The sequence below is a fragment of the Lissotriton helveticus genome, chromosome 4_1 (assembly GCF_964261635.1).
Source record: "Lissotriton helveticus chromosome 4_1, aLisHel1.1, whole genome shotgun sequence".
In the NCBI taxonomy this organism is placed as follows: Eukaryota; Metazoa; Chordata; class Amphibia; order Caudata; family Salamandridae; genus Lissotriton; species Lissotriton helveticus.
In genome coordinates, this window is record NC_136063.1 from 1,879,403,945 (window position 1) to 1,879,428,818 (window position 24,874).

A 24,874-nucleotide genomic window follows, 5' to 3' on the forward strand; every position below is an offset into this window, starting at 1 on the left:
TAGGAAAGCTGTTGAAAGAGATGTTACATGAAGGAGTAATTGAGGAAGTGGAGTCATTGGAGTGGGTTTCTCCGATTGTTTTAGCGCGGAAATCTGATAATTCTTTGAGGTTGTGTGTTGACCTTCGAGCTTTGAATGCTAACATTTTGGTAGATTGCCATACCCTACCAAACATAAATGAGGTTGTTAGCATGTTGGGAGGAGCTATGATTTTCTCGACTTTGGATCTCAGGTCGGCCTATCATCAGGTGGAGTTATCAGAGGAATGACGACATTTGACGGCTTTTATCACGCCTTTTGGTCTATTTCAGTTTAGGAGGATGACTTTTGGGCTGGCTTCTGCTGCCTCTGTTTTTCAGAGATCTATGTGCCATCTATTTAACAGCGTAGAATCTTTTGTGAAGTGCTTCCAGGACGACATATTGATTTTTTCACAAAAAAAATGTTACATTCAGAACATATTAAGACAGTATGCAATATTCTTAAAGAACATGGTCTCACCTTAAAGAGAAATAAATGTAAACTATATCGAGATTCAGTAGAATATCTTGGGCACACTTTGTCAAAGGAGGGAGTGATTCCTAAAAAGTCATTAGTTGATGCAATACTTAAGGCACTATCTCCTGATTCAAAAGAGAAACTGCTATCATTCTCAGGCCTATGTGAATACTATAGTAAATTTATAAGAAATTTTGCTGAAAAAATGGAACCCCTCAGAGAATTGTCCAGGAAGAATGTAGAATTTGTGTGGGGTACAAGGCAGCAAGTTGCGTTTGAGAATATAAAAAAAGATATGGTTGCTGCTCCATCTCTTAAGCCATTTTGTATGGGTAAGACATGTGTTCTTACGGTTGATGCTAGTCTTTATGGACTTGGTTGTGTTTTGTCTCAAGTTGCTGGTAAGGAGGCGTGGAATGTAGCGTTTGCATCTCGTACTTTGAATGCTACAGAGAGGCGTTATGCGGTAATAGAGAAGGAATTGTTGGCTTGTGTGTGGAGTGTAGAGCATTTCAGAAATTATATCTGGGGTGCAAGGTTTATAATTAAGACAGATCACAAACCTTTGATTAATATTTTTTGCCAGGTGGAGGTTTGAATGCTACTGCTAGGATAGCAAGGTTAATGTCAAGATTACAAGAGTACTCTTTTAGCATTGAATATGTTCCAGGAAAATGTAATGCTGTTGCGGATTGCTTGTCGAGGCTACCTTATGAAGTTGAGGGTGAAGAGTGTTCTGGTGAGATTTTTTCTAGTATTTCAGAGTTGTTGCCGGAAATGTTTGGTGTTATTTCTGAGGAATTGTGGTTGAAGGGAATGAATGAAGATAGTTTGTTACAAGATGTGATTAAATTTACCTTGGTGGGTTGGCCACAAAAGAATGAGATTACGGAAGATCTGCAACCATTTTGGAAGATTGCTGAAGAGATTGTGGTAGAAGACAATATGGTATATTAGGATGGAAAGTTTATTCCTCCCAGCTCTTTACGTGAAACTATTTTATCTTTGAGTCATGAAACACATTTGGGTATGTCATCCATGAAAAAACTTATCAGATCCACATTTTGGTGGCCTGGCATGGATAGATTTGTGGATAGAGTTGTGAGAGAATGCACGTAGTGTATTAATAGTGAGAAATCACTTAAGTGTCATCCTGCTCCTCTTATTCCAATTAAGTGGCCTAGTTTTCCCTGGCAAAAATTGGACATTGCTGGTCCGTTCAATTATTTGCCACAAGATTGTAGATTCACTATTGTCATGGTAGATTACCATACGAAGTGGCCTGAGGTTAAGTTGGTTCCACGTGTGGATACCAAGAGTGTCATTTTATTCTTAAAGGAAGTTTTTGCTCGAGAAGGAACACCAGAAGTCATCATTTCTGATAATGGAGTACAACTAAAATCTTATGAGATGGAAGAATTTTTAAAATGTCATAATATCAGTCATGTTACTACTCCTCTCTATGAACCTCAAGGTAATGGCCAGGTGGAGAGGTTTAACAGAGTTTTAAAGCAAGATATTATGTGGGCTAGAGGTTTTGGGGCTGATTGGAAAGATAAATTGAGGGAAAGGTTATGGATGTACCGCGTAACCCCTCATTCAACAACAGAGGTTTCGCCTTTCCGTTTGCTGAAAGGGCGGGACCCAATTTCTAAACTATGCCCTTGGTGGCTTAAGAAGAATGTGAAGTGTTATTCTTCCGGAATTGATAATGAAGTGCTAGCTCGCAATATTGAGAAGAAACAATTGAATAGTAAAGATTTGTATGATCTCCGCATGAAAGTAAAAGCTCCTGACTTTAGAGTTGGAGAATTGGTTAGGATAAAAAAAAGGGTTTTATTTTTAAATGGAATAACAAATTTAGTAAACCAGTTAGAGTTGTCAAAGTTAATAGAAATAGTATTGTAACACAGGATGGTCATGTATGGAATGTTAGACGCGTTTCGAAATGCAGTAATGTGTTACCTTGATTTTCTAAGGGAGGAAATGTGTAATATCTTGTAATATACGTTTGCATTTCCCCTTTTATTGTATTGCCCTTTTAAACTAGAATGTGTATTCTTTTGATCTGTGGCACTGTGTGACATCACGGTCAGAATGTGTTGGAGCACTTGAGAACTGCATTTCAGCCTGGATAGATGTACTGTGCTTCACTTCAATAAACCTAACCTTTTCTTAAGATTCATCTGGTTTATTTGGATCTTTACATTACTTCTTATGTTTCTGTGGAAAAGGAAAGCTGCAATGGGCGTGAATGCGAACTGCGGAGTGATTTTGCAGATTCCAGACATGCAATGGGGCACCTCCACGGTGATAGATTTCTGCTCGCAGTGCGGTGAACACACCTACACCTAACTGGTTCCCGGTTGGAGGGGACTGTGCTCCCTTGTGACCTTGCACACCCCAACCCTTGCCATTCATGGAGAAGAACTAACAGAGTTGTACCAGCACCCGTTAAAGAAAAAGACTCTTTTGCTGCACCAAGTTCACGAAAAAAGAACAGCGGACTATTTTGGCTGGGCTCAGTTCAAAGACATCCAAAAAGAATTCAGGCTGTTCACTGAAGCACAGCTGGAGGCAGGGGGGTTGATACCCTTCTTCACCCAACAGACAATAGCAAACACCCGCTGAAAACAGATCACCCAATGAGAAATGATCAAGATCATGAACAGCACTGAGCTCAGCCTCAATCCGATCAAGGAAGAGACGCGAGCAATTTGCCTCAAGGTAATGCAGCACCGATATGTGGGGTGGGGTCTGCGCCAAGACAGGAGCCGCCGGTTGCACATTTATTGCAGGGATCGATGGGATAATGGAACACTGACACTTGGCATCCAAGCACTGCATAACCTACAGAGAAGCATGCATGAAGATGGAGGTGCTCCTGAGCACGAGTGGTTCTTGAATTGGTTTCCCTGGCTCCCATGGTGGATATCAGGTCTGTGTAAATCACTGTTGCCAGTTGTTGTTGTGTTTCTTTTGGTTTGCTGGGTTATACAATTGGGGATCATCTGCTGTAAAAACACAGTCCTCAAACTAAGTAAAATGCAAGCAATTAGTAAGGTTGTCGTAGTCCAGAGTGAGCATAGGGAACAGCAGGACCCCAATAAAAATAATGGTACAAATGCATGAGTTCGATAGTGTAATTGAATATTCAACTAGAGGGGGGAATGTTAATATGGATATCATTAAGTTTGTCGATAAAAATGAACTACCATCTTAATTAAAAGAGTCATCCGTTGTGACCTCCACATGTACCTCGATGCGCAAGTACATGGTAAGGCAGGCCATGCGACCTAGGCCGGGATCACTGATTGATAGATCACAGGTGGGAAGGTGTATAGCTGACAGGCAAACACTCAGTTAGGAAACTCGATCATTTCCACAGATAGGCGCAGTAACATTACAATGGTATGGGGAGATTGTCCCAATAAAGCACAAATGGCCAGTTGGGGTACGCACTCCTAAAAAACACCACACGCCTACAGAGAACTATAACCCTGATGGTTGAAGAAGCAGAAGCCAACAACTGGCTATCCAAAAAGGAGGCTGATTACTTGGTGACAAGAGCACCAGTCACACCGTATTTCTACTCTCTGCCCAAAACACAAAGGGAGAATGCCCCCACCTGGAAGACCTATTGTCTCTGGAATCAATTCCATCTTAGAGCCATTATCGGAATTCGCGGACCAGTATCTGAGACCATTGGTCCAAAAAACGCCTACCTACTTAAAAGACACACGGGATCTGATTAACATGTTACTCAATTTTGAATACTCAGAGAACACCATGCTCTTAGTAGGATTAGACGTCGAGAATCTCTACACCAGTCTACCGCAACAGAAGACTTTAGAGACTCTCGAAACAATACTTTTCAACACCGACTGGCCCTACAAAACTCCAAGACATTTTGTACTGGAATGTTGCCGACTGGCCCTCACGGAATTTTTTTTCCAGTATAAGGAAACCCTCTACCTCCAGCAACATGGCACGTCTATGGGCAGCACCTTTGCGCCAAGCGTGGCAGGTCTATATGTGAGTACTTTTGAGCAGACCCACATACATAATGAAAACAACCCCTTCGTTCGCCATATACTCTTTTGGAAGAGATATATCGACGATATCCTGCTAATCTGGAAAGGAGACACGGCATCTCTAAAAGATTTCCACAGGTGGCTGAACAATCAAGATGAATGCTTAAATTTTACTTATACAGCCAGTGCACAAAATCTTGATTTTCTAGACATTACCATTTTTTCTGAAGGAAACACCCTACTAACGAAAACGTTTTTCAAACCAACGGCAAAAAATAGTCTGCTATCCTTCAATAGCTTTCATCCTCGACCCTTGAGAGAAAACCTCCCTTACAGCCAGTTCCTACGACTAAAGAGAAACTGCAGCTCCCTTGAAGACTACAAAACACAAGCTACTGATCTATGTGAAAAACTCACAGTTAGAGATTACCCGAGGAAAGTAATCAATTCCTGCAAAAAACGTGCCAGAAACCAACCGAGAGAGTCCCTCCTTGAAAGTTGCCCAAAACAGATTGACAACAGGACCACCTGTGTCCCCACTTACAGTCCGATCACCAATCAGGTGAAGAAGATAATCAACCGCAATTGAAAAATCATAACATCCAACACCCTGACCTGGTCGAAACCAAGATTTGCCAACAAAAGGAGCAGGAATATTAAAGATCTACTGGTTCACACAAGACCGCCACCAAAGAAAAAGAAACAACAACCAGCATTATGGAACACCCTCCCAATAACTGGACACTATCCATGTGGAACTTGTGTAGCCTGCGCAACTACGAAACCAACAAAAGAATTGCAGTTACTTCCAAATTTCCTATGGAAATTAAGAAAACACACTAATTGCAACACCAGTCATCTACATGATCACCTGTCCGTGCGACATGAGGTACATAGGGATGACATGCCGCAAGGCAAAACAACGACTCTGTGAGCATCTGAGCAACGTAAACTGCAAGAAAACCACAACAAAAATGTCGTCTCACTATAAAGAACAAAATCACACAGCAGACGACCTACACTGGGTAATTTTAGAAACTCTGGACACAGTAGACAGAAATGCAGCAAAAATCCTATTCGAGAAGGAACAACGTTGGGTCCACAGGCTCAAAACAGATACCCTGGGTCTCAACGATTCCATTCCTTGGCTATCCCTTAACAGATGATTCATTCACGATAATCCACTTCATAAAAAATTCTATGTGCCCTAACCACAGTGGTCTAATAACATAAGCCCCAGATTAGCATCATCTTAATGGACGACAAGATAAACACAAGAACCAATAAGTTTCCTCTCTAAGTTTGGGACAGATCTACAAAATAAGCTCAAGGTTCCCCACAGATTTGCACCTAACTGCTGGTACCCCCCCCCCAAAAAACCCCTCCTTTTGTTCATAGTATTCGCTAATGAGAAGTATAATCCTCAACCCTAAAAACAAGGGGCATCTTTAACAACAACTGGCCCTTTCAGGGTAACCACATCTATAACTAATATTTCTCTGATTTAAATTAAAAATCTATCTTTTTCCTGTATTTCCAATACACCATTCCTTAAAATAGTATTACCAACGATTTGTACTTCTAAGTCACGCATTGAAGTATTCCTTGAAGTATTTCTTCTATTACTACCGCCATGAAGTACAAATTCACCCGGAACCACATGCATTCCGATTCCGGGTGACGAAAGGCAGAGTCAGCACAAGCTGCCAGGACAGAGTAGAAGGGACTAAGGTAACCGCTAAGACCGCGCTCTCTCAAGATACGAGAACCGCAAGTATAAAACCCTTTTCCTTAACCCCTTTTTCTCTCTCCATAACCTTGCAGCGAGACCTCTCTCGTCCAGCCTAACTCCCCGAAGAAGCAATTTCTTACTTTTTAATAAGGTACGCAGTAATACTGGGCAAACCACTTTGTCACGAGCATCCAGAGCAAACGCATCGCGCTTTGAGCTACGCGCAATAGTATAACCATACAATGATCCTAGACGATTAAAATGGATGAAATAGGAACTCAATTGATTTATTTTCGAACCCATTTAAGAAACAAAAGAACTAATGCATTTTATTTAAAAATCGCCACATGCACGAATATTGCACCACCAATTCAAGCACTGAATGTGTATAGCGTTATAAACGCGAATCACGAGGTGGTTTATGTTATATCCATCTCACCATAGACCACGCACAATACCAAGTACTATCTTAGAGTTATGGGCACCTCACTACAGTATAAATCGAATCACCAACGCCCGCCTAAGCACGACAATGGAAGAGTTGACGCCAGAAATGAGTGTGGTTCAATGAAAAGTATTGCAATTTTCTAGTTCTTTGCTGAAATCATTTGATTTCACAAGAGTACTTTTGTACATACCTATATGTCTCCAACACCCTATATCCCTGTCTGTTGTGTGTCTGTATGTCTATTCTCTCTTTCAGGTACAATGAAGCCTTAACCTCATGAAGAATCAGGTCAAAACACCTTTTATTCTTCACACCTTTTTCACAATTTCACCCCTATTGGTCCTGACGAAAGCCTATTGATCTATTGACTACCCAAGGCTGAAACATGTTGACCTTTTTTTAATTTTTAAAAGAAGTGCACTTGAATTCCTTATTAAATTCGTAGGTTGCACATACAATTTTATAAATAGTCCGAATCCAGATTTATAAAAAATTCTCTTTCTGGCTGTCCGGACTTTTTAAGAACCACTACCCACCCCCCCCCCCCCACTGTTTCACGATCACTACTGCCTTAAACCTAAGGTAAAACCTCCTGGTGGAGGGTGCACACACCAAAAATGACCCAATGATTACGCACGCACGTGTAAAGAAAAGCGGGGACACAGTATATACCGCTTAGAGAAGTTTCCAACATACACGTGTATGAGGGCCATATTTTGGGAGATACCTACATTCGACCTGCAAAACCACGGTTTAAGCAGGACTAGTGATCCTTTCCCCTTCTTGATTAAGAGATTACACTACGGAGACTGAAAGGATTCTCACTCTGCCTCCTTCCTTTTGATTATACATACGTGAGACTTCAACCACCAGACTCCATCTGGCCAAAGTGGGGAATGAGAAGCCCAGCTGGACTTGCACACTTAAACCCAAGTCGAATCCCGCAGCGGGGGACGCGCCCGGGCAAAGACCAGGCCAAGACGTGCTTCCTAACCTGGGGTGAGTGACATTTTTTTCTCTTATTGTAGGTTTTTTGGTTCCCTAACGGCTCTTCCGCCCATGCCCATCTGAAGCCTTAGGTTGCATTGCTTCAGAATGTTATTCTGTGTCTTTACTGTGGCTTTTTCCTGTGAGGCAACAGCACTGTGCCCTACACTGATAGCCCATTGGGCTTGACATTTATCTTGGGCCACAATTGGTCTGCACTACTTGTGTGTTAGAGCTCCTTACGCTCATTTTGAGCAGGCAACATGGTTAAAAGGTGTTGGGTCATCAGCCATTTGCCCTCCCCAAGACCACTTCAATTGATCGGATGCTGCAGCAGATTATGGGGGTTATTTCTACTGAGATCGATTCGTTCTAGGTTCTTCTAGCCTACACTATGTTATGTACGATTATCCCCTGCAATCAGGCAAACAGAGTTACCAAGGGGGTCTGCTGCTCCATAAATAAAGCATCAATGAGTCCCAAGGAACTTGTGATCCATTTTGTAGCCGGAAACTTCCTGTGATAAATTTACCCCGCATGTAGTCCGTATGTGGCAATTTTGAAAGGAATTCTCCAGCTGCGAGAGGATCAGCGAGAATCACACGATAAGCTATTGACTATTACTGGCTCACGCAGAATAAGGATTTCTCTCTTTTTTTGGCTAATAATATATTATTCACTCCAGTGGGGACTCATGTAAATAAGATTAACCTGGCGGGAGTGGTGAGGAGGGGTTTCTTGAATTGTTCCAGATTCACTGTTTGCCAGGAGGTTCTAGAGCATTTCTGACGATCTGCCGTGTACAGAGCCAGTCAGACATTTTAGTCAGCGGTCTCCAAATGGGGAGAAAATGAAGGTCTTGGTAGTTAGAAACAACCCATCCTTAGGGGACTAACACACCTCGTTTGGATAAGCAGTGGCATAAGGGGAGAAGGGATAGTTTTCTCACCTCAATTGTTGGTGGCGGGATACAAGGTGACCACCCCCTAGTCTGTCAGATAAGCACTGTACTGAGCATTGGAGCCCTTATTGATTAAGTAGGTAATTCTCAACTACCCACGGAGGAGAAAAGTTTCAGTTCCAGCCCTGTCAGTAGTAGACCATCGACTCCTGCTCGCGTGGCTGAACGTTTGATTAAAAACCCCTTGGTAAGCTCTGTCCCAGTCAGACAGGTGGTAGGGCGATGAAACTTGGAAGGGCATTGTCTAAAGATCCCACTTTACATGGTACCATAGGGGTCGTCTCCTGGAAAGGGAATCTTGAAGTACTTGGAACCATCCGGTCCCCAACTACCCTTAAAGCTTCTCACATGGAACGTGGCAGGGTTGGGCTGCAAAATTGATTGTGCTGATTGGGGTCTCTTTATAGATAATTTTTCCCAAACAGTTATTTATGTCTATAATGTATATCTTAGGCCAGTGGTAAATAAACGAAAATCTCCAACTGTTGAGTTATTGTCCTCACACCTTGCCTCTATTCCTGAAAAGGAATTAAAAAAGTGTGTGTGCGTGTGCGTGTGTGTGCATGTGTGTGCGTGCGTGCGTGTGTGTGTGTCAGCCTGTCTCAGACTTCAACTGTGAGTTTGAGCCCCCGGGGCAACAATGCCACTGATCTATTGCAAGAGGCATATAGAGGATGGCTCATTCCTGATTCAGCAATTCCTCCTATCACAAAATGGTCCCCCTGGCTCTTCAACAAAATGCTTTAGTTTTAAAACTGTGTAGTCGCTCATGAAACGGTAGAACCCTTTCTGGCAGGGTTGGGAGGCATACTTTTAACTGCATATCTTGCACTAGCCTTATAAATTACATACGGATTGATGTAAGGATTTGGGCTTTTCTTACTGACTTGGTAGTTACACCCAGACACCACAGCGACCATAACGCTCTAGTTCTTACTTTAGGTTTTACCTGACCAAAGGCGGTTAGATATTCGCTTACATCTGCTTGACAACAGGATCGGATTATCTACCAACCGGCGTAGACTTAAGTGGAGTTCTATGTCATGCTCACAAGAGCAGGTCAGGTCTATATAAAGTTTTGTGGAACGAATCCTTGGGAAACTGTTTTGTTTGAACCTGGATCTGGACCAGGGAGATTCCCTTCAGAAGATCGGGGTTGTTCATAAGTCACTGTTTTAGGGGCTTAACAACTACTTTTTTGTGGTATCAAAATGGACATTGCACAACATTAATTATGGCCATTTGAAAAATGGTGGCAACCCATTCGCAGATTGAAAGGGGTCCCCAAGAGACCCCTTCCCCTTTGAGAATGGTTGGCAATATATTTTTTAAGAGTTAGGCAGTGGTATTGTGGACCACTGCGAACTCTCAAAAAATAAATTTTCAAAGTTTCATTTTTTTCTTTTTAAACGCTTCTTTTTTTGCTTTGAGGAAAACAGGCTGTGTTTAATTACCTACTGGCGGTCGCCAGTAGGTATATATAGTTAGGATTTTTTCCCTATGGGATTTTTGAAAATTCTATGTCTAATAACTTTGGCGTTTGTGGACGGAATTGGCTGAAATTTTCAGGAAAATGGAACATTTTGTTTCTGAGCAGCCCCTGGAAATTTGGGGGGGGTTCGTCAAGGGGGGGGCCGAGAAAAAAGGGGGGTCCCAAAACGTGTTTTTCCAATGTTAATTTCCATAGGGCGGTTGGCCTCACTTTTAGCCCGAACGGCTGAATGGATTTGCACGAAACTTGGCAAAATTGTAGGGACTGGTAGCCCGATGTGCCTTTGCTAGGTCTCAATATATGTGCTCCAGTGGATTTTGAGAAATTAACGTTCAAAAAAAGATATATATCTGTAACAGCGGACCGGGCAGCGCTCCGGTTCGCGTACTTTTCGCGTTACGGAGCTTTGTGAAGCGAAGCTGATTGGTTCTCCGGCGTCTGTAAACATTCCAAACAGTCCGTAGCGGCCGCCATCTTGTCTCTCGGTAGGATCGAGAGACAAGAGGAGGCCAAAGCGAAGGGGCAAATGACCATAAGGGGGCATAGTAGATCCTCCCTGACCCCCTAGGTTTGATGTGGAGGTTTTAAAAGGGCCCCGCGGGGCAAAAAAAAATAATAATAATAATAATCGAACGGCTGAATGGATTTGCACGAAACTTAGCAAAATTGTAGGGACTGGTAGCCCGATGTGCCTTTGCTAGGTCTCAATATATGTGCTCCAGTGGATTTTGAGAAATTAACGTTCAAAAAAAGATATATATCTGTAACAGCGCTCCGGGCAGCGCTCCACTTCGCGTACTTTTCGCGTTACGGAGCTTTGTGAAGCGAAGCCGATTGGTTCTCCGGCGTCTGTAAACCATCCAAACAGTCCGTAGCGGCCGCCATCTTGTCTCTCGGTAGGATCGAGAGACAAGAGGAGGCCAAAGCGAAGGGGCAAATGACCATAAGGGGGCATAGTAGATCCTCCCTGACCCCATAGGTTTGATGTGGAGGCTTTAAAAGGGCTCCGCGGGGCAAAAAAAAAACAAAAAAAAAACAGTTTTTTTGGTGGGGTGCGCCCGGTTAGCGTAACGGGAAGCGGACTGGGGAGCGTACTACAAGGAAAGAAGAATGATTGACTTTTAACTTATTGTATGTTTATAGACTTTTTTTTAACTTTTTTTTCTGCTGAGTGACGTCTCGGCCTATCTCCACGGGATGCAGTCCCTACCATCTCGGCGTTTAAGCCCAGGGGGACCGGTAGTGTGGGAGAGATAACGGGGCATATTATCAAGGGGGTTTATCTCCGCTTTTTTGGCTTTAAAAGCCAAGAAAGCGGAGATAAAATTATCTCCGTATTACCTAGCTGTCGCTAACACCAGTTAGCGACCGCTAGTAGGAGATAGCGACCATCTTGGGCCCCACTTTGCATGTCAGTGATATTTATCACTAATGACATGCAAAGTGGGCATGCCAAGATGTTAGCGACTGGAAACAGTCGCTAACATCGCTATCTCCTATTACCAACTTTTGGAGATATTCGCGCTAAGCGCGAATATCTCTAAAAAGTAACACCTGCCCTGAGCAGTTCTTAGCCATGTTATCCAATGGGAGGTGGATAACATGGCTAAGAGCATTAGCTCGGTAATGCATGAATATCGTTGACTTTTCAGCGATATTAATGCATTGCGGCCGTTTTTTATCGCATTTGCGATAAACCTTGATAATAGCAAGGTTTATCTGCGATAATTTCTGACGATGCTTAGCGGTAAAAAATTCGTTGCTAAGCATCGTTAGGGATAAATATCGCTTAACTTTGGTAATATGCCCCAACGTCTGTTAACGTTCGATTCGAAGGAAATCAGGAAGTGTTGAAAAACATTGTCTGCGCCATCTTGCCTTTTTTCAAATGCCACACTTTTGTCGTGCACGGCAGCCATTTTAGATGCCTTGACCAGACCCACTCTCTGCACGCTGTCGATCCTTAGCATGGCTCCCCACCCTCGCAAGCATCTCCCCCAGGCACTGGTCACCCCCGCTCTCTGTCTTATGCATGGGCAATAAACCTCCCCCATCTGCGCTGGTCTTCCCTGAGAATCACACCCTGTGCCCGCCCGACACCTCCCTTTCGCCCTATTCACTACCGCACCCTCTGACACTCCTCTTCCTCTGTGTCCGATTGTCCAGGCCGGTCCCAGGCTATCAGCTAGCCCTGCAGATGTAGTTTATGGCCCCAGCTGTAAAGAATCACCCCTCTTCAAAGGAGTTATAGTAGATCAAGGCCCACACCCGATGAGATCCGTCACACCACACGCGTTCCTACTATCTGAAAACCATCCTGTATTGTGATTGGGGAGGGGACCGAGCCTGAAGCGGAAGATTCCAGGGATGACTCTTTGTACATCAAAGTTTTTAGAATTATGTGTCACATTAAAAATATATAGCACTCCAACAAAGTAGTAGGATTATAAAACTTTAATAACTTATAAATATATACAACAAAACAAAAACAGTAAAAACATTTAAACATTTTTAGGGAAAAAGAAGGAACAAAGGTCAGTAGCGGTCGGTTGTGCGAATAGTCCCAAGGCAGCACACCGTCCAGATTTCTGGACGGCACCCAGGTGATGTTGCCTGGGTGCCGCACTGATTTGGGTATCCGGCGTGGGGCGTCCCGGGGGGTGGCTCGTCAGTAGCGGTCTGTTGTGCGAATAGTTCCAAGGCAGCAGAACGCGCTGAAATGTGGATGGCACCAAGGTGATGTCCAGTAAGTTGCCGCCCTCCGAATAACGGCGTGGGGCGCCCCGGGGGGGGGGGAGGCGGCGTGAACGGGCCTCCCCAGGTGGAGCCTCGTCTGCTGTAGTGGGGCGCCCCTTTACCGTTTCAGTTGCCATTCCGTCCGCTTTTGGTCCACTGTGTCAAAATCCGCAATTCAGTTGCGCCCACTCTTGCGGTGCAGCGATAGGCGGCTATCACAGGACTCTCAAAATGGCGGCAGGCTCTTTCCTTTTTGGGCCTGGTCCACTGAAATGGCCCTGGGACACCTTGGAAATCGGACGCTTGTCTGCTAGGTCTTGGACCCCATTCTCGAAAGCGTCCCCTCCGCCTTGAGGATTCTACAAAAGTCTTGGGGGCCCCCGACTCCTGCAGGCTTCCGGTGGGGAGCGGCTGCCATGATTGCTCGCGGAATGACCACGACGGAGCCACGAGATGGTGGTGCTTTCATGCGGACGCCAGCTTCAGTCTGAAACATCCAGAAACAAGGTGGGGCTTTCATCGTTTGGGGAAAAAAAAAAGTTTTCATCCAATGAAAAGTGTTATTTTTAGGTCATATGATCAAGCCTTCCATCATTAGGAAACCAAAAGTAAAATGAACCAATGAAAAGTTTTATAAACAAGTCACATGACCGGTTATGCGGCATAGGGTATAAAAAGCGTAGAAAATCCGTTGGCACGTGAGGCGGCGTCAGTAGCGGACCGATGTGCGAATAGGCCGAAGGCAGCACAACGCGCCAAGATCCGGATGGCACCGAGGTGGTGTCCAGCAAGTTGCCGCACTGGTGTGGCCATCCTACAATGCTGAAAGTCGGCGTGGGGCGCCCCGTTGGCCTGTGAGATGGCGGCAGTAGCGGACCGATGTGCGAATGGGGCCAAAGGCAGCGCAACAATATTTTCGGAATAGAAGACACCACAAGGCGCTGAGATGCCAAGATCCGGATGGCACCGAGGTGGTGTCTAGCAAGTTGCCGCACTGGTGTGGCCATCCTACAATGCTGAAAGTCGGCGTGGGGCGCCCCGTTGGCCTGTGAGATGGCGGCAGTAGCGGACCGATGTGCGAATGGGGCCAAAGGCAGCGCAACAATATTTTCTGAATAGAAGACACCACAAGGCGCTGAGATGCCAAGATCCGGATGGCACCGAGGTGGTGTCTAGCAAGTTGCCGCACTGGTGTGGCCATCCTACAATGCTGAAAGTCGGCGTGGGGCGCCCCGTTGGCCTGTGAGATGGCGTCAGTAGCGGACCGATGTGCGAATGGGGCCAAAGGCAGCGCAACAATATTTTCTGAATAGAAGACACCACAAGGCGCTGAGATGCCAAGATCCGGATGGCACCGAGGTGGTGTCTAGCAAGTTGCCGCACTGGTGTGGCCATCCTACAATGCTGAAAGTAGGCGTGGGGCGCCCCGTTGGCCTGTGAGGTGGCGTCAGTAGCGGACCGATGTGCGAATAGGGCCAAAGGCAGCGCAACAATATTTTCTGAATAGAAGACACCACAAGGCGCTGAGATTCGGTTAGCACCGAGGTGGTGTCTAGCAAGTTGCCGCACTGGTGTGGCCATCCTACAATCCTGCTCCGAATAACGGCGTGGGGTGCCCGAAGGGGGGAGGGGGGGAGGCGGCGTGAACGGGCCTTCCTAGGTGGAGGCTCGTCTGCTGTAGTGGGGCGCCCCTTTACCGTTTCAGTTGCCATTCAGCTGAGTTTCGGCCGCTCTTGATGCTACAGCGACAGGCGGCTGCAACAGGACTCTCAAAATGGCGGCCTGTTCTTTGGATTTGGGCCTGGTCCGCTAAAATGGCCCTGGGACACCTTAGAACTCGGACGCTCGAATTTTTTTTCCTTTCCTCTACATGCAAAAAAAGGTAAATGCCCGGTACGTTACACGCTTCATCTGCCACGATGTACTCTCCAGAGGAACCGAAAAAAAATATAGTTATGGTAACTATACCATGCATCGTCATATGGAGAGGTGGCACCGATTAATTATAGTGCTGCATAAAAGAGAGATTTGGAGGAGAACCCCCGACCTGCCAGTACATTCATCAAAGAAGTGGCACTGACAGCATCAGAGGCAAGGGAAACGGTCCCAAATATTTAGAAGAACTTTGGAAAGATTAAAATGACATGTTTAGATTGTGGCAAATTAATTTCATGTGGACAGATGAGTGTTACTCTAATAAATACAGCATATGAACATCATCATAGTCGATGGTTGGTAGAGACATTTTGACTATATCCTGGACCTGCCCGTCCTCGCCCAAAATGGCGCCGGAATAAATGGGACTCGTAACTCCTTGTTGTGTACTGGTTGCACAACCTTGATATCACGAGATACGTATGCAGTTTTGAAGCACATGGCGGGCGGGGACGAGAATAGATTGAATATTTCGATATCCCTATTGATATTAAGTTCTGATGTGTTATTGATTACTGTACTATTGAAAGTTCGAATTAACGTCACCCATGGTACTTGCCCGCAAATGTATATCTAGATAATTTTATTGTAACTGGCCCTGTCGTATTTTAATTATAAAATGTACGTCCACCGATTCCGCAACTGTTAGACACCTTAGTTCTTGCAACCTAATGGCCCGCCCGTTACGTTCCTCTACAGTGTAAATGTCTACTCATCATATACGATTACAGTTTGCTCCGTGGCCGGCCCACGTGGTTATAGGCCCGTATTTGTATAATGACATTTTCACAATAAAGGTTTTTAAAAGAAAACATGGTAGTAGTATATACATTGGTAAAGTTTTTAATAATAGTCACTGTTTTAGAATCAGTAAAAGGCAAGTGAAATAAAGCAGACCAATTACATGAAGGGTAAAAGGTATAATACGCAGGAACGCAGTAAAGATAAATGGTCAAGGGCTGTTGTGTTTTCTACTCCTGCAACATAAAGTGATCGATAAGAATCTCATATTCAGGCGTATCGGCGAGTAAGACAGCAGGCCGACCCTCTTTTGCTCAACGGCTCCGTCATGGGACGAAGAAACGCCCTTTTTCTCGAAAAAGGAATATATTTTACTTGCAGGACAGTTGTAAATTTTCCGGGAAAGTACATTAGCCTGGAACATTATAACATATATTTAAGAAAAAATAATGTTCGAAAGTAATAAAAAGCGTAATTTTTAGGTCATATGACCAAGCCTTTCATCATTAGAATAAGAAAAGTAAAATGAACCAATGAAAAGTTTTATTAACAAGTCACATGACCTGTTATGCTTACGTTACGCGCTGCGCGTCGCGCCCCGGATCACTTCCGGATGCGCTAACGCGGCGCGTCATATGACGCATTACGCGACAACGCAGGTCCAGAATATAGTCAAAATGTCTCCACCAACCAGCGGTCGGAACACAACCCCTTTCAGCAGGCTAAATAGTTCTGTTAAATGACAACAGAAGGGACAGGCAACAAGAACCATCAGTCAAAGAGGGGAGTTCTAGTTCTTCTCTACCGGGTCACGTTGGGGCGCTACCGGAACTGATCGAATTGGTAGTCTACAGTGTTTCTGGATGTTTCAGACTGAAGCTGGCGTTAGCATGAGAGCACCACCATTTCGTAGCTCCGTCGTGGCCATTCCACGAGCAATAATGCTAGCCGCTCCCCACCAGAAGCCTGCGAGAGTCGGGGGCCCCCAAGACTTTTGTAGAATCTTCAAGGCTGAGGGGACGCTTTCGAGAATGGAGCCCAATCTCTAGCAGACAAGCGTACGATTTTGGAAATGAGAGGAAGCAGTCACCAGAATACTCGAGGTACGGGCTCATGGGATTAAATGTGGAACAAGTAACTGAGGAGAAAGAGGGTAGTTACCGGGTTGGAAACGTTTTTTAAGGATTGGTAAAGTTTGGAAAGCATTTTGGGGATTAACTGAAAAGGAGCGCCAAGTGAACGATGGGCATTTAGAATATGTTATTTACTAACATGAATTTCAGCGGGCAAAACGTTGATTTTGAACTTTAAGTTACGAACCAGTTTATCTGACATGAGATTTATTTGTTGTATAAATTGATAAATCACAGTTACTTTTGGATATAACCTAATAGTCATGTTCTTTTAATAATTGTAGTGAACCCCTGACGAAGTGCAAAGAAAGGCACGAAATGCATTGGGTGACAGAAATGATCGAATCGGAGAATATCTATGTAACATTCCTGGCTACAGAACAAGGCTCGTTATGGCATGTCTTTAGCATTAAGGTGTTTAAATGTGAACATAGCTTGTCCACCATGTGACTGATCAACGTAATGGATGAAATAACTTCAAAGAAAATAAAATGTGAGGAACTTGAACGACGTCTGGCATCAGTATGTTGCACCTAAAGCTGTGCGTCCGGTGTGGGGCACACTTTGGCCCCACTTTCTCCTGTGATGTCATCAGTGATGTCATCAGTGATGTCACTGACCATGTCATGAATGATGTAATATGTGACATGATCAGCAGTGGATTGCGGGTGCGCGATATATAGTTAGTACAACTAACTATATATGGAATTTCAATGGTTTTGTAGGAGTAAAATAAGGTTTTTTAAATGCTAATTCCTAACTATATATGGTCTATAACCTATTTTTTTTCAGTGAATATATATATATATATATATATATATATATATATATATATATATATATATATATATATTACAACAACATCTCCCTCAAGAAGAGACTTTGAGTCGCACACGAAACCTTGTCACTGCCAATTTATTTGCGGATTTCAAACAACAGGGTACGGCATAGTCCTAACATGTTTCGTTCCTCCTGGAACTTTTTCACAGGCGAGCCTTACACCTACAGCATCTCGTTTTTCCACAGTCAGGTATTCATCATTTATAATCTCGTGTCCATTACTGACCAATGCTGACGCTGTTTCAGGAAACACTTCCTTTTTACTCACACATTGTGGGACATGTGGTTTGGAGATTGTTCATTTTTGTTCCTCACCGGGTGGTGTATATATATATATAGCTTTATTTAAAAGCAATTGCAGACATGGTGGTCTGCTGACCCCAGTAGGCCACCATCCCTATGATGGCAACGAATTGTAGTGGGTCAAAAATAGCGACCTACCTCAGTAATATTCATGAGGTAGGTCTGTTTGTGACCCACTACGGAACACTAATGAAACTCAAAAGAGTTTCCTACATAAGGAATAGCGAGTTCCTAATTGCGATTTGCAAAAAATCGCAATTAGGAAAGAGCTATTTTGATCTTCGTACATCTAGACCTAATATACTGTGAGTACATTAAGCGTAAGGCATAGTCTTTGTTGAAGCAATATTAAGCCAAGCCAAACTAAAAACGGTCTACTAGAAAAGAATAAAGGAGCAAATAAAACAACTTTTGTAACCCATCTTAAACATTTTAGTTAATGCGCACCTTTGCTTTTTCAAAATATTTTCAGACTGGAAATCGTATAAATCAAGTAAAAAATAAAGCTTTATTAAAATTTCTGTTTGAATATCTACTTTGTGAGTGCAATATTGGGACAGGTGTATCTGTTCTTTTGTTAATTTGAAAAGGAAGGGGGAAATCACAGGTTTCACAGGCCATGATCAACCAAATACATAAAAAATACATATTTAATCTTTAGTTATATAATGACCAACCACAATCTGTTTCAACTGCATCCTTTTCGTTGTGGTCTTACATTTTTCTTACATGGGGCAGTCAAGTCAAGTATCCATGTTAAAATATAGATTTCATAAATACAAGACAAAACTAGACCATAAAAACATCTAATGAGCTATTCATTCCAACATCCAGTAAAACCCTGTGGGCGGGACAGGCAGAAACAGAAGTGAGGAGGCCGTATCGGTGTAATATTGGAGTGTTTTATTGTCAAAAGGTGGATTACAAGTATACAGGTGGATTATAAGTGTACCAGTAGTCTTTCAACACAATCAAAATTATTAGAAGTCCCTCTCAAAACAAGTGTTGGAAAAAAGTTGTAGTTCTTGCACTTGATTTCATTACAAGAACGGAGGCTGACATTATGCATAATCTTTTAATGAAGTCTCCAAGCAGCCGCATACATCACAATACCAAAAGTTCCAGAATAGAACATAAAGAATACATAAAAGGCATGAGCTGACAGTAATCTGCCTCTTTTAAATGCGGATCCGAGCAGATAAATAACTCTTTTGTTCTCTAATATTTTAGGATTTGATTGCTTACTGGCTTTTTCCCTAGAGTGGGCTAACTCCCCCCTTGCCTCTACCTCACTTCCTTACAGATCTCCAATTTATGGAGATCTCCCTTTCGCTCCCAATTTTGGCTTGAGTCGATATGTACTGCTTTAATAATTTGCTTCATTTTCAGGCATTAACCTTCTCTTTTCTTTTTAGGTCCTTCTCCTCGTAAGTATGCCCTTACTTCATATGGGATTCCGAAACCCACCCTCCCATCCCTAATGCCCTACCTCTCGGCACTTTCCGTGCTTCAAACGTGGCCGTTCTAAATCCGGGGCTCGAGTTCGAGTCTTCATTTGACCCCGCACACCTCAAAACCCCGCACTCCTCCTCTATATCGGCGCTTCCCCCTTCCGTGTTACCTATTCGGAGTGTGCCTGCGTCTGAGAGCGGCGGCTCCGTCTTTCAGTGTAAAATTAAAGGAAAGTAACTTGGCAACCTGGTTGTGGCGTCCCCTGGTTGCCAAGGGTATTTCCTCAAATGTAGCCCGGACCTCCATGACAACAGCTGATTACACTCGCGAGCAAACATCAGTTGCTCGTTTATTTCATAGTGATCGGTTCTCAACCACACTTTTGCTCATTTATTGGTATATCATAAAAAATTAAAAAGAAAAGGCAATTTGATACCTCTGATTCCTCTATATATTCTCTATTCATCTTACATTTTATCAACTGTGGCTCAGTATATATTCCTATCTCTAAAGCATCTTTCTTAAAACCTTATCACTAACATGACTCGGATTCAGACGAGGCTACCGCCACCACCCCTAATATCGATAAAGATACCTTCAGGAAAATCATTGAAAAAGAAATGAGGTCCTGCATGATGGAGACCCTTAACTAGGTCTTCTCTTCTAAAAGATCACTCCCTACCCAGGAGGATGATCCTTGTGAAGTCTTTTTTGACGATTATGCAGAAATAAGTGGTAAAAGATCTAAGAAGTGCAAGAATATTGATCTTGCCCCTAAGAGCACTCTGGGAGGTCCTAGCACCTCTTCTAATCTGGGAGGTCTTAGCACCTCAACACTTAATGGAGGCCCTCAAGCCTCGAACTCCCTGGTGTCCATCGCGGCACGACTTATCTGGGTGCCCACAGCGGCACGAAACAGCTGGGTGTCCCTAGCGGCACAAAACATCATAGTGCTCAATATAACACAGGAGACAATTCATTTTTTATTGACAATGATTCTTCCGATGTTCCAGACGAGTATATCCTAGACCTGGATGAAGAAGAGGTAGATTTCGACATTGCAGAGGTCAAACTCCCTACTTCCTCTAAGCATAATATCCTAAGGATAAAAATGCTGTGTTGGGAGGTAGCTAAAGGTCGCGTGACACCCAAAGAGAATTCAGGAGGGGAAGCAAGATCCACCACCACAATGTGACAAAGATGGCTTTCTTCCTTAGCCAGCCGCCAGACCGTCACACTCTTTGGGTTTACGTACCGCCTTTTGCCGCAACTCTCTAGAATTGGGGCGGCTCCTGGGCGGCCTCTGGTGATCATCACTCCTCGCTCCACTCATCTGCGGCTTCCCCAGTTCCGGCGTCTTAGGCCCTCACATCCTCTCCTGTGGCGTCTTCTTTGCAGGTGTCTCGCCCGGTCTCTTCTCTCTCCACATCTGCTTTCTTCCCTGCCTCCTCCTTGATCGAGTCCGCCCTTTGTTTTCTTTTCTCCTACTCTAAGGTAGCGGGTTGGGTCGTTTTCCACACACACGCTTGTTGATTGGCCCATTCATCATGAGGAAGAAAGCCCTTCCTGTGAAGGTAAAGCAAAGTCCATTTTCACTGTTTGTTTATTATTCCAGCACCCGATGTCGTCAGTGGTATCCGGCAAGAATGGAGACCAAGTCGGGTTTCGGCAGGAGGGTACGGAGCACCTGTCCTCCTCAAAAACCCACTAAACGAAACTCATGTTTTAACTTCAATATCAGCATTATTAGGGAAAGTGACAGCTGGTGAGATAAGCTGTATGTCCAAATTATTGCAGGCAGATATTTTACTATGGTCTTTATTCTGCAAACTACATTTTAAGTCGCTATTTTAGTCTATGCCTTTCTGCTACACTTCCAATGTAATTCATACATTTAAGGTGTTCCTTAATACCTTACCACAGGATTTCTATATCGAAAGCACTCCAAGTTATTGTGTAAAATCTTAATATCAAATATTGTCACTCACCTAATGTTTAGGTATGTCAACATCTGCAGGTTTCTAATACCTTCTGGAATGCATTTAATGCAGTTATGATACAGGTTTAAGGTCTCAAGTGGTGCAAACAAGCAAACGTCAGCAGGGATTTCAATAAATCTGTTTTTTGAAAGATCTGGAAGAGAAAGCAAAACATGTTTTACTTTAGATTCTTAATAGCAAATATGTACATGATTTCACATCAATTACAGCCACATTAAAAAACCAGAAACCATACATCCCTTGTGTGATCAAATGATAACACTGCCTTGGCTATAAAGATTGAAATATTTGCCACAAGTGTCACAGATGGAGTAACTAAGTTTCAAGACTCTTGAGTTCCAGACTAAAATAAGAAATTATTATATTGTACATCATGTAGTGTAGGTTCATTCTTACATGTTACTCACCATAATGGTTACTGTACTCTTGTTACTGCTACATCCCCAACCATTCTGCCATCTACATCCTTTTACACGTGTTTAAGGGAGTAAACAATATTGGAACAACATGGTTTCGGCAAAAGTTGCCTACCTGCGAGGACTCTCTAAACTGAGACTAGTCCTAACTACTTCAATATGCATGCAATCCTGCAGGGTCAACCCGGACGGGATTAGTACAAGAGGGTTTTCAAGGAGAAAAATCTTGGTATTTGAATAGCAGAAATCAACCTGAAAACAATGGGGTGCTCTACAAAAGGGATGGAGTACGCAGCGACGAGGCGGGCCAGGTGAAGAAGGCTTGGGAGGGCAGCAGAATCAGGGGGTAAAAGACTGCGGGTTGAGCCATATCAAGGCAGACAGGTGGGTAAGGGATATGGTAGAGCAAGGAGATACCAGGAGGGGTCCAGCGTATCAACAGAAGAGGAGTACTTTTCAGCAACAGGGGCTGGAGGATAGTCAGGCAGATTCAATGAGTTTGTCAGATAAGTTTGCTAACTGAGGGGCTCTCCAAAGTGATATTTCATTATGTAGAGCATCTTCCAATAGCCAAATGAGGAACTGGAAATTTCCTTTCCTGGAGTTAGGTGGAATCACAGTTTAGATTTCGTAAGAGAAACCAAAGGACTATGGGCCTCATCGTGAATGCATCAGTAATTCGATAAGCAGTATCATCTTCTTGTGACAGAAACAAACCAACTGCTGGTTACGACATTTCCATCCATCAAATTAGGACACCAGTAATATAGAGCTGCTGGCACCAACACTGATTAGCATATTAATAGAGAATGTGGTTTAACATGTGGATAGGACAAGGGCCCCCACTGACCAGGTCTTAATGCCTTGGTATCATGATGTATATAGCCAGAAAGGTGTGCCCAGCACATTGCACATGACACGTGTTTTTAAGCATTTGGATGAGTTATGAAATGCGAACATTTAACACTGATTAACAGTACTAAGGGTGTTTGTGCTTCCCCTCTAAAACATGTGCATTGCATTGGAATTCCATTTGGTCGATTTAACTTCTGATAATTCCCAAATGCACCTATGGATAAAGGAATAAATTAAAAGTCAATGTGTACAGATCCTCTCACATGTAGCAAGGTGCACTACTCAAGCCCTTACGGTGCTTTTGGTTGAAGAATATTTTTCTTGCTAGAGCAAAAATATGTGACTGATTATCATCTATTCAACATAATCTGTATATTCATAAAACTGTCATTTGAATGGTTAATCAAACACAAAATGATCAATGAGCCTAAATGACAAAATTAACAGTGTTGCTTTTTCAATCAACTCTTAGTTGATCTAACATTTATTGTACAATTCATTTATACATGATATTCCACAAATCATATTCTGTGCCGTTGTTCCCAATGCATTTCGGGAGTCCCTTCATCAGGGGAACACTGCAAATACAAATGATACAAAATTCGAAATCAAAACGTAATTCAAATTCAGAGTCAATAGTCAGAGCTTTTACAGAGAAAGATCCTCATTCCAAAACATCCAGTATATTTATGCTATTGTCCGCCAATGATCAGGAACAGAGTGGCCAGTTTGCGACGCCTCTAAGTAAGTCCAATGAGGTTTTTTGTTCAGGTTTTAACGGGTGTTAGTATAGAAGGGAGTTGCATTTCAACACGGGACATCTGCCTTTGGGATGAATTTTTCTACACAGCTTTGGAAACCTTATGGGCAATAGCATGAATATACTGGATGTTTTGGAATGAAGGCATTGGTCTGTAAAAGCTATGACCATTGAGACTGAATTTGAATTACGTTTTGATTTCGAGTTTTGTATCATTTGTATTTGCAGTGTTCCCCTGATGAAGGGACTCACTGTCCGCGAATGTAAGCAATCCATGTAATGTATGGTCTATTGAGCAATGTCAATAAAAAGAGTAAAAGAAAAAAAAAAGGCAATCACACCAGTACGAGTAGTAGGACTCCTGCAGTAACTATTTCAAGTACTCCTGCATGTAATTGACAAAGGTATGACTGTCTTATCTATTATGAATGGTGTTCTCTCCGAGAGTGCATACAAATTGGAGCAGATAGCTCAATGTTTTCAGATGTGAAAGTGGGAGCCATAAGTGGGAGTTGCTGGAAAATAAGGCATATCTATTACTGAAGGGGGAGGACTAAAGGGAACATTAAAGAGGGGTAAAAGGAGGGACTTGCATATACTAAAAGGAGTAGTTTCTGTCCTGTAACTCCAGTTCTGTAGTAGGGGTATCTCTGTTATAGTCATAATCTAGTGAATAGTCCCGCCCATGTGCGTGGACCCCGGAGCAATCAAAAATAATCTCTTAAGGTGTCGAAAAATGCAGAACTGCACAGACAATTAAGAGAGAATTTAAAGACAGATAATGCAGCCTATATCCACAGGCTACACTGTCCAGTACTTCAACTAGAAATTCCACCAAAAATCCACAAACAGCAAAGCCTGTCCAGATTTCCCTTGCTTTAACAGCAAAACCCCTCTGGAATGATAGAGAGGAAGACATGGACAGACAAGCCCCATAGGCTGCCATTATGTGGCTCAAAACAGGATACTGTGCCTTTAAGAGAACTTTACAGAACTTCACAGTATCCCAGAATGCACTGCAGGTCCCTTTTACTTTGTTCTTTTTGAAGGCGTAACACGCCAGACCTGTAGTATTCTTTACATGAATATCTCTCTCCACCGGGGAGGAGGGCGGGCGCTTATGACTATAACAGAGATACCCCTACTACAGAACTGGAGTTACAGGACAGAAACTACTCCTTCTGTAGTAGGGGGGATCTCTGTGTATAGTCATAATCTAGTGAATAGAATGGCAAGCCCATCCTTACACCAATGCGGCGGTGGAGAAAAGAGAAATAATACCACTATTGTGCGAACAGATTTCGCAGCGAAGCCTGCCCAACCTGAGCGTCTGCCCTGGCATCAGTGTCCAGGCAGTAATGCTTAGCAAAGGTATGAACCGACTTCCAAGTGGCCGCCTTGCAGATTTCTGCAATTGTAACATTACGGAGCAAAGCAGTCGTGGCAGCTTTGCCCCTGGTGGAATGAGCCTTAGGCTTACCCCCTAAGGTCATATTAGCTTTTTGGTAACACAATTGTATACAGGACACAATCCACCTCGAGATGGACTGT

General features: G+C 43.4%; 1 protein-coding gene across 1 annotated transcript in view; it reads right to left on the reverse strand.

Moving 5' to 3' along the window:
- Positions 1 to 24,874, reverse strand: part of LRCH2 (leucine rich repeats and calponin homology domain containing 2) — a 973,671-nt gene that overhangs the window by 789,826 nt on the left and 158,971 nt on the right. Inside the window, exon 2 of the mRNA XM_078688532.1 lies at positions 21,281 to 21,425. Coding sequence (XP_078544658.1) covers positions 21,281 to 21,425 — 145 coding nt within the window. The remainder of the gene's footprint in view (positions 1 to 21,280; positions 21,426 to 24,874) is intronic.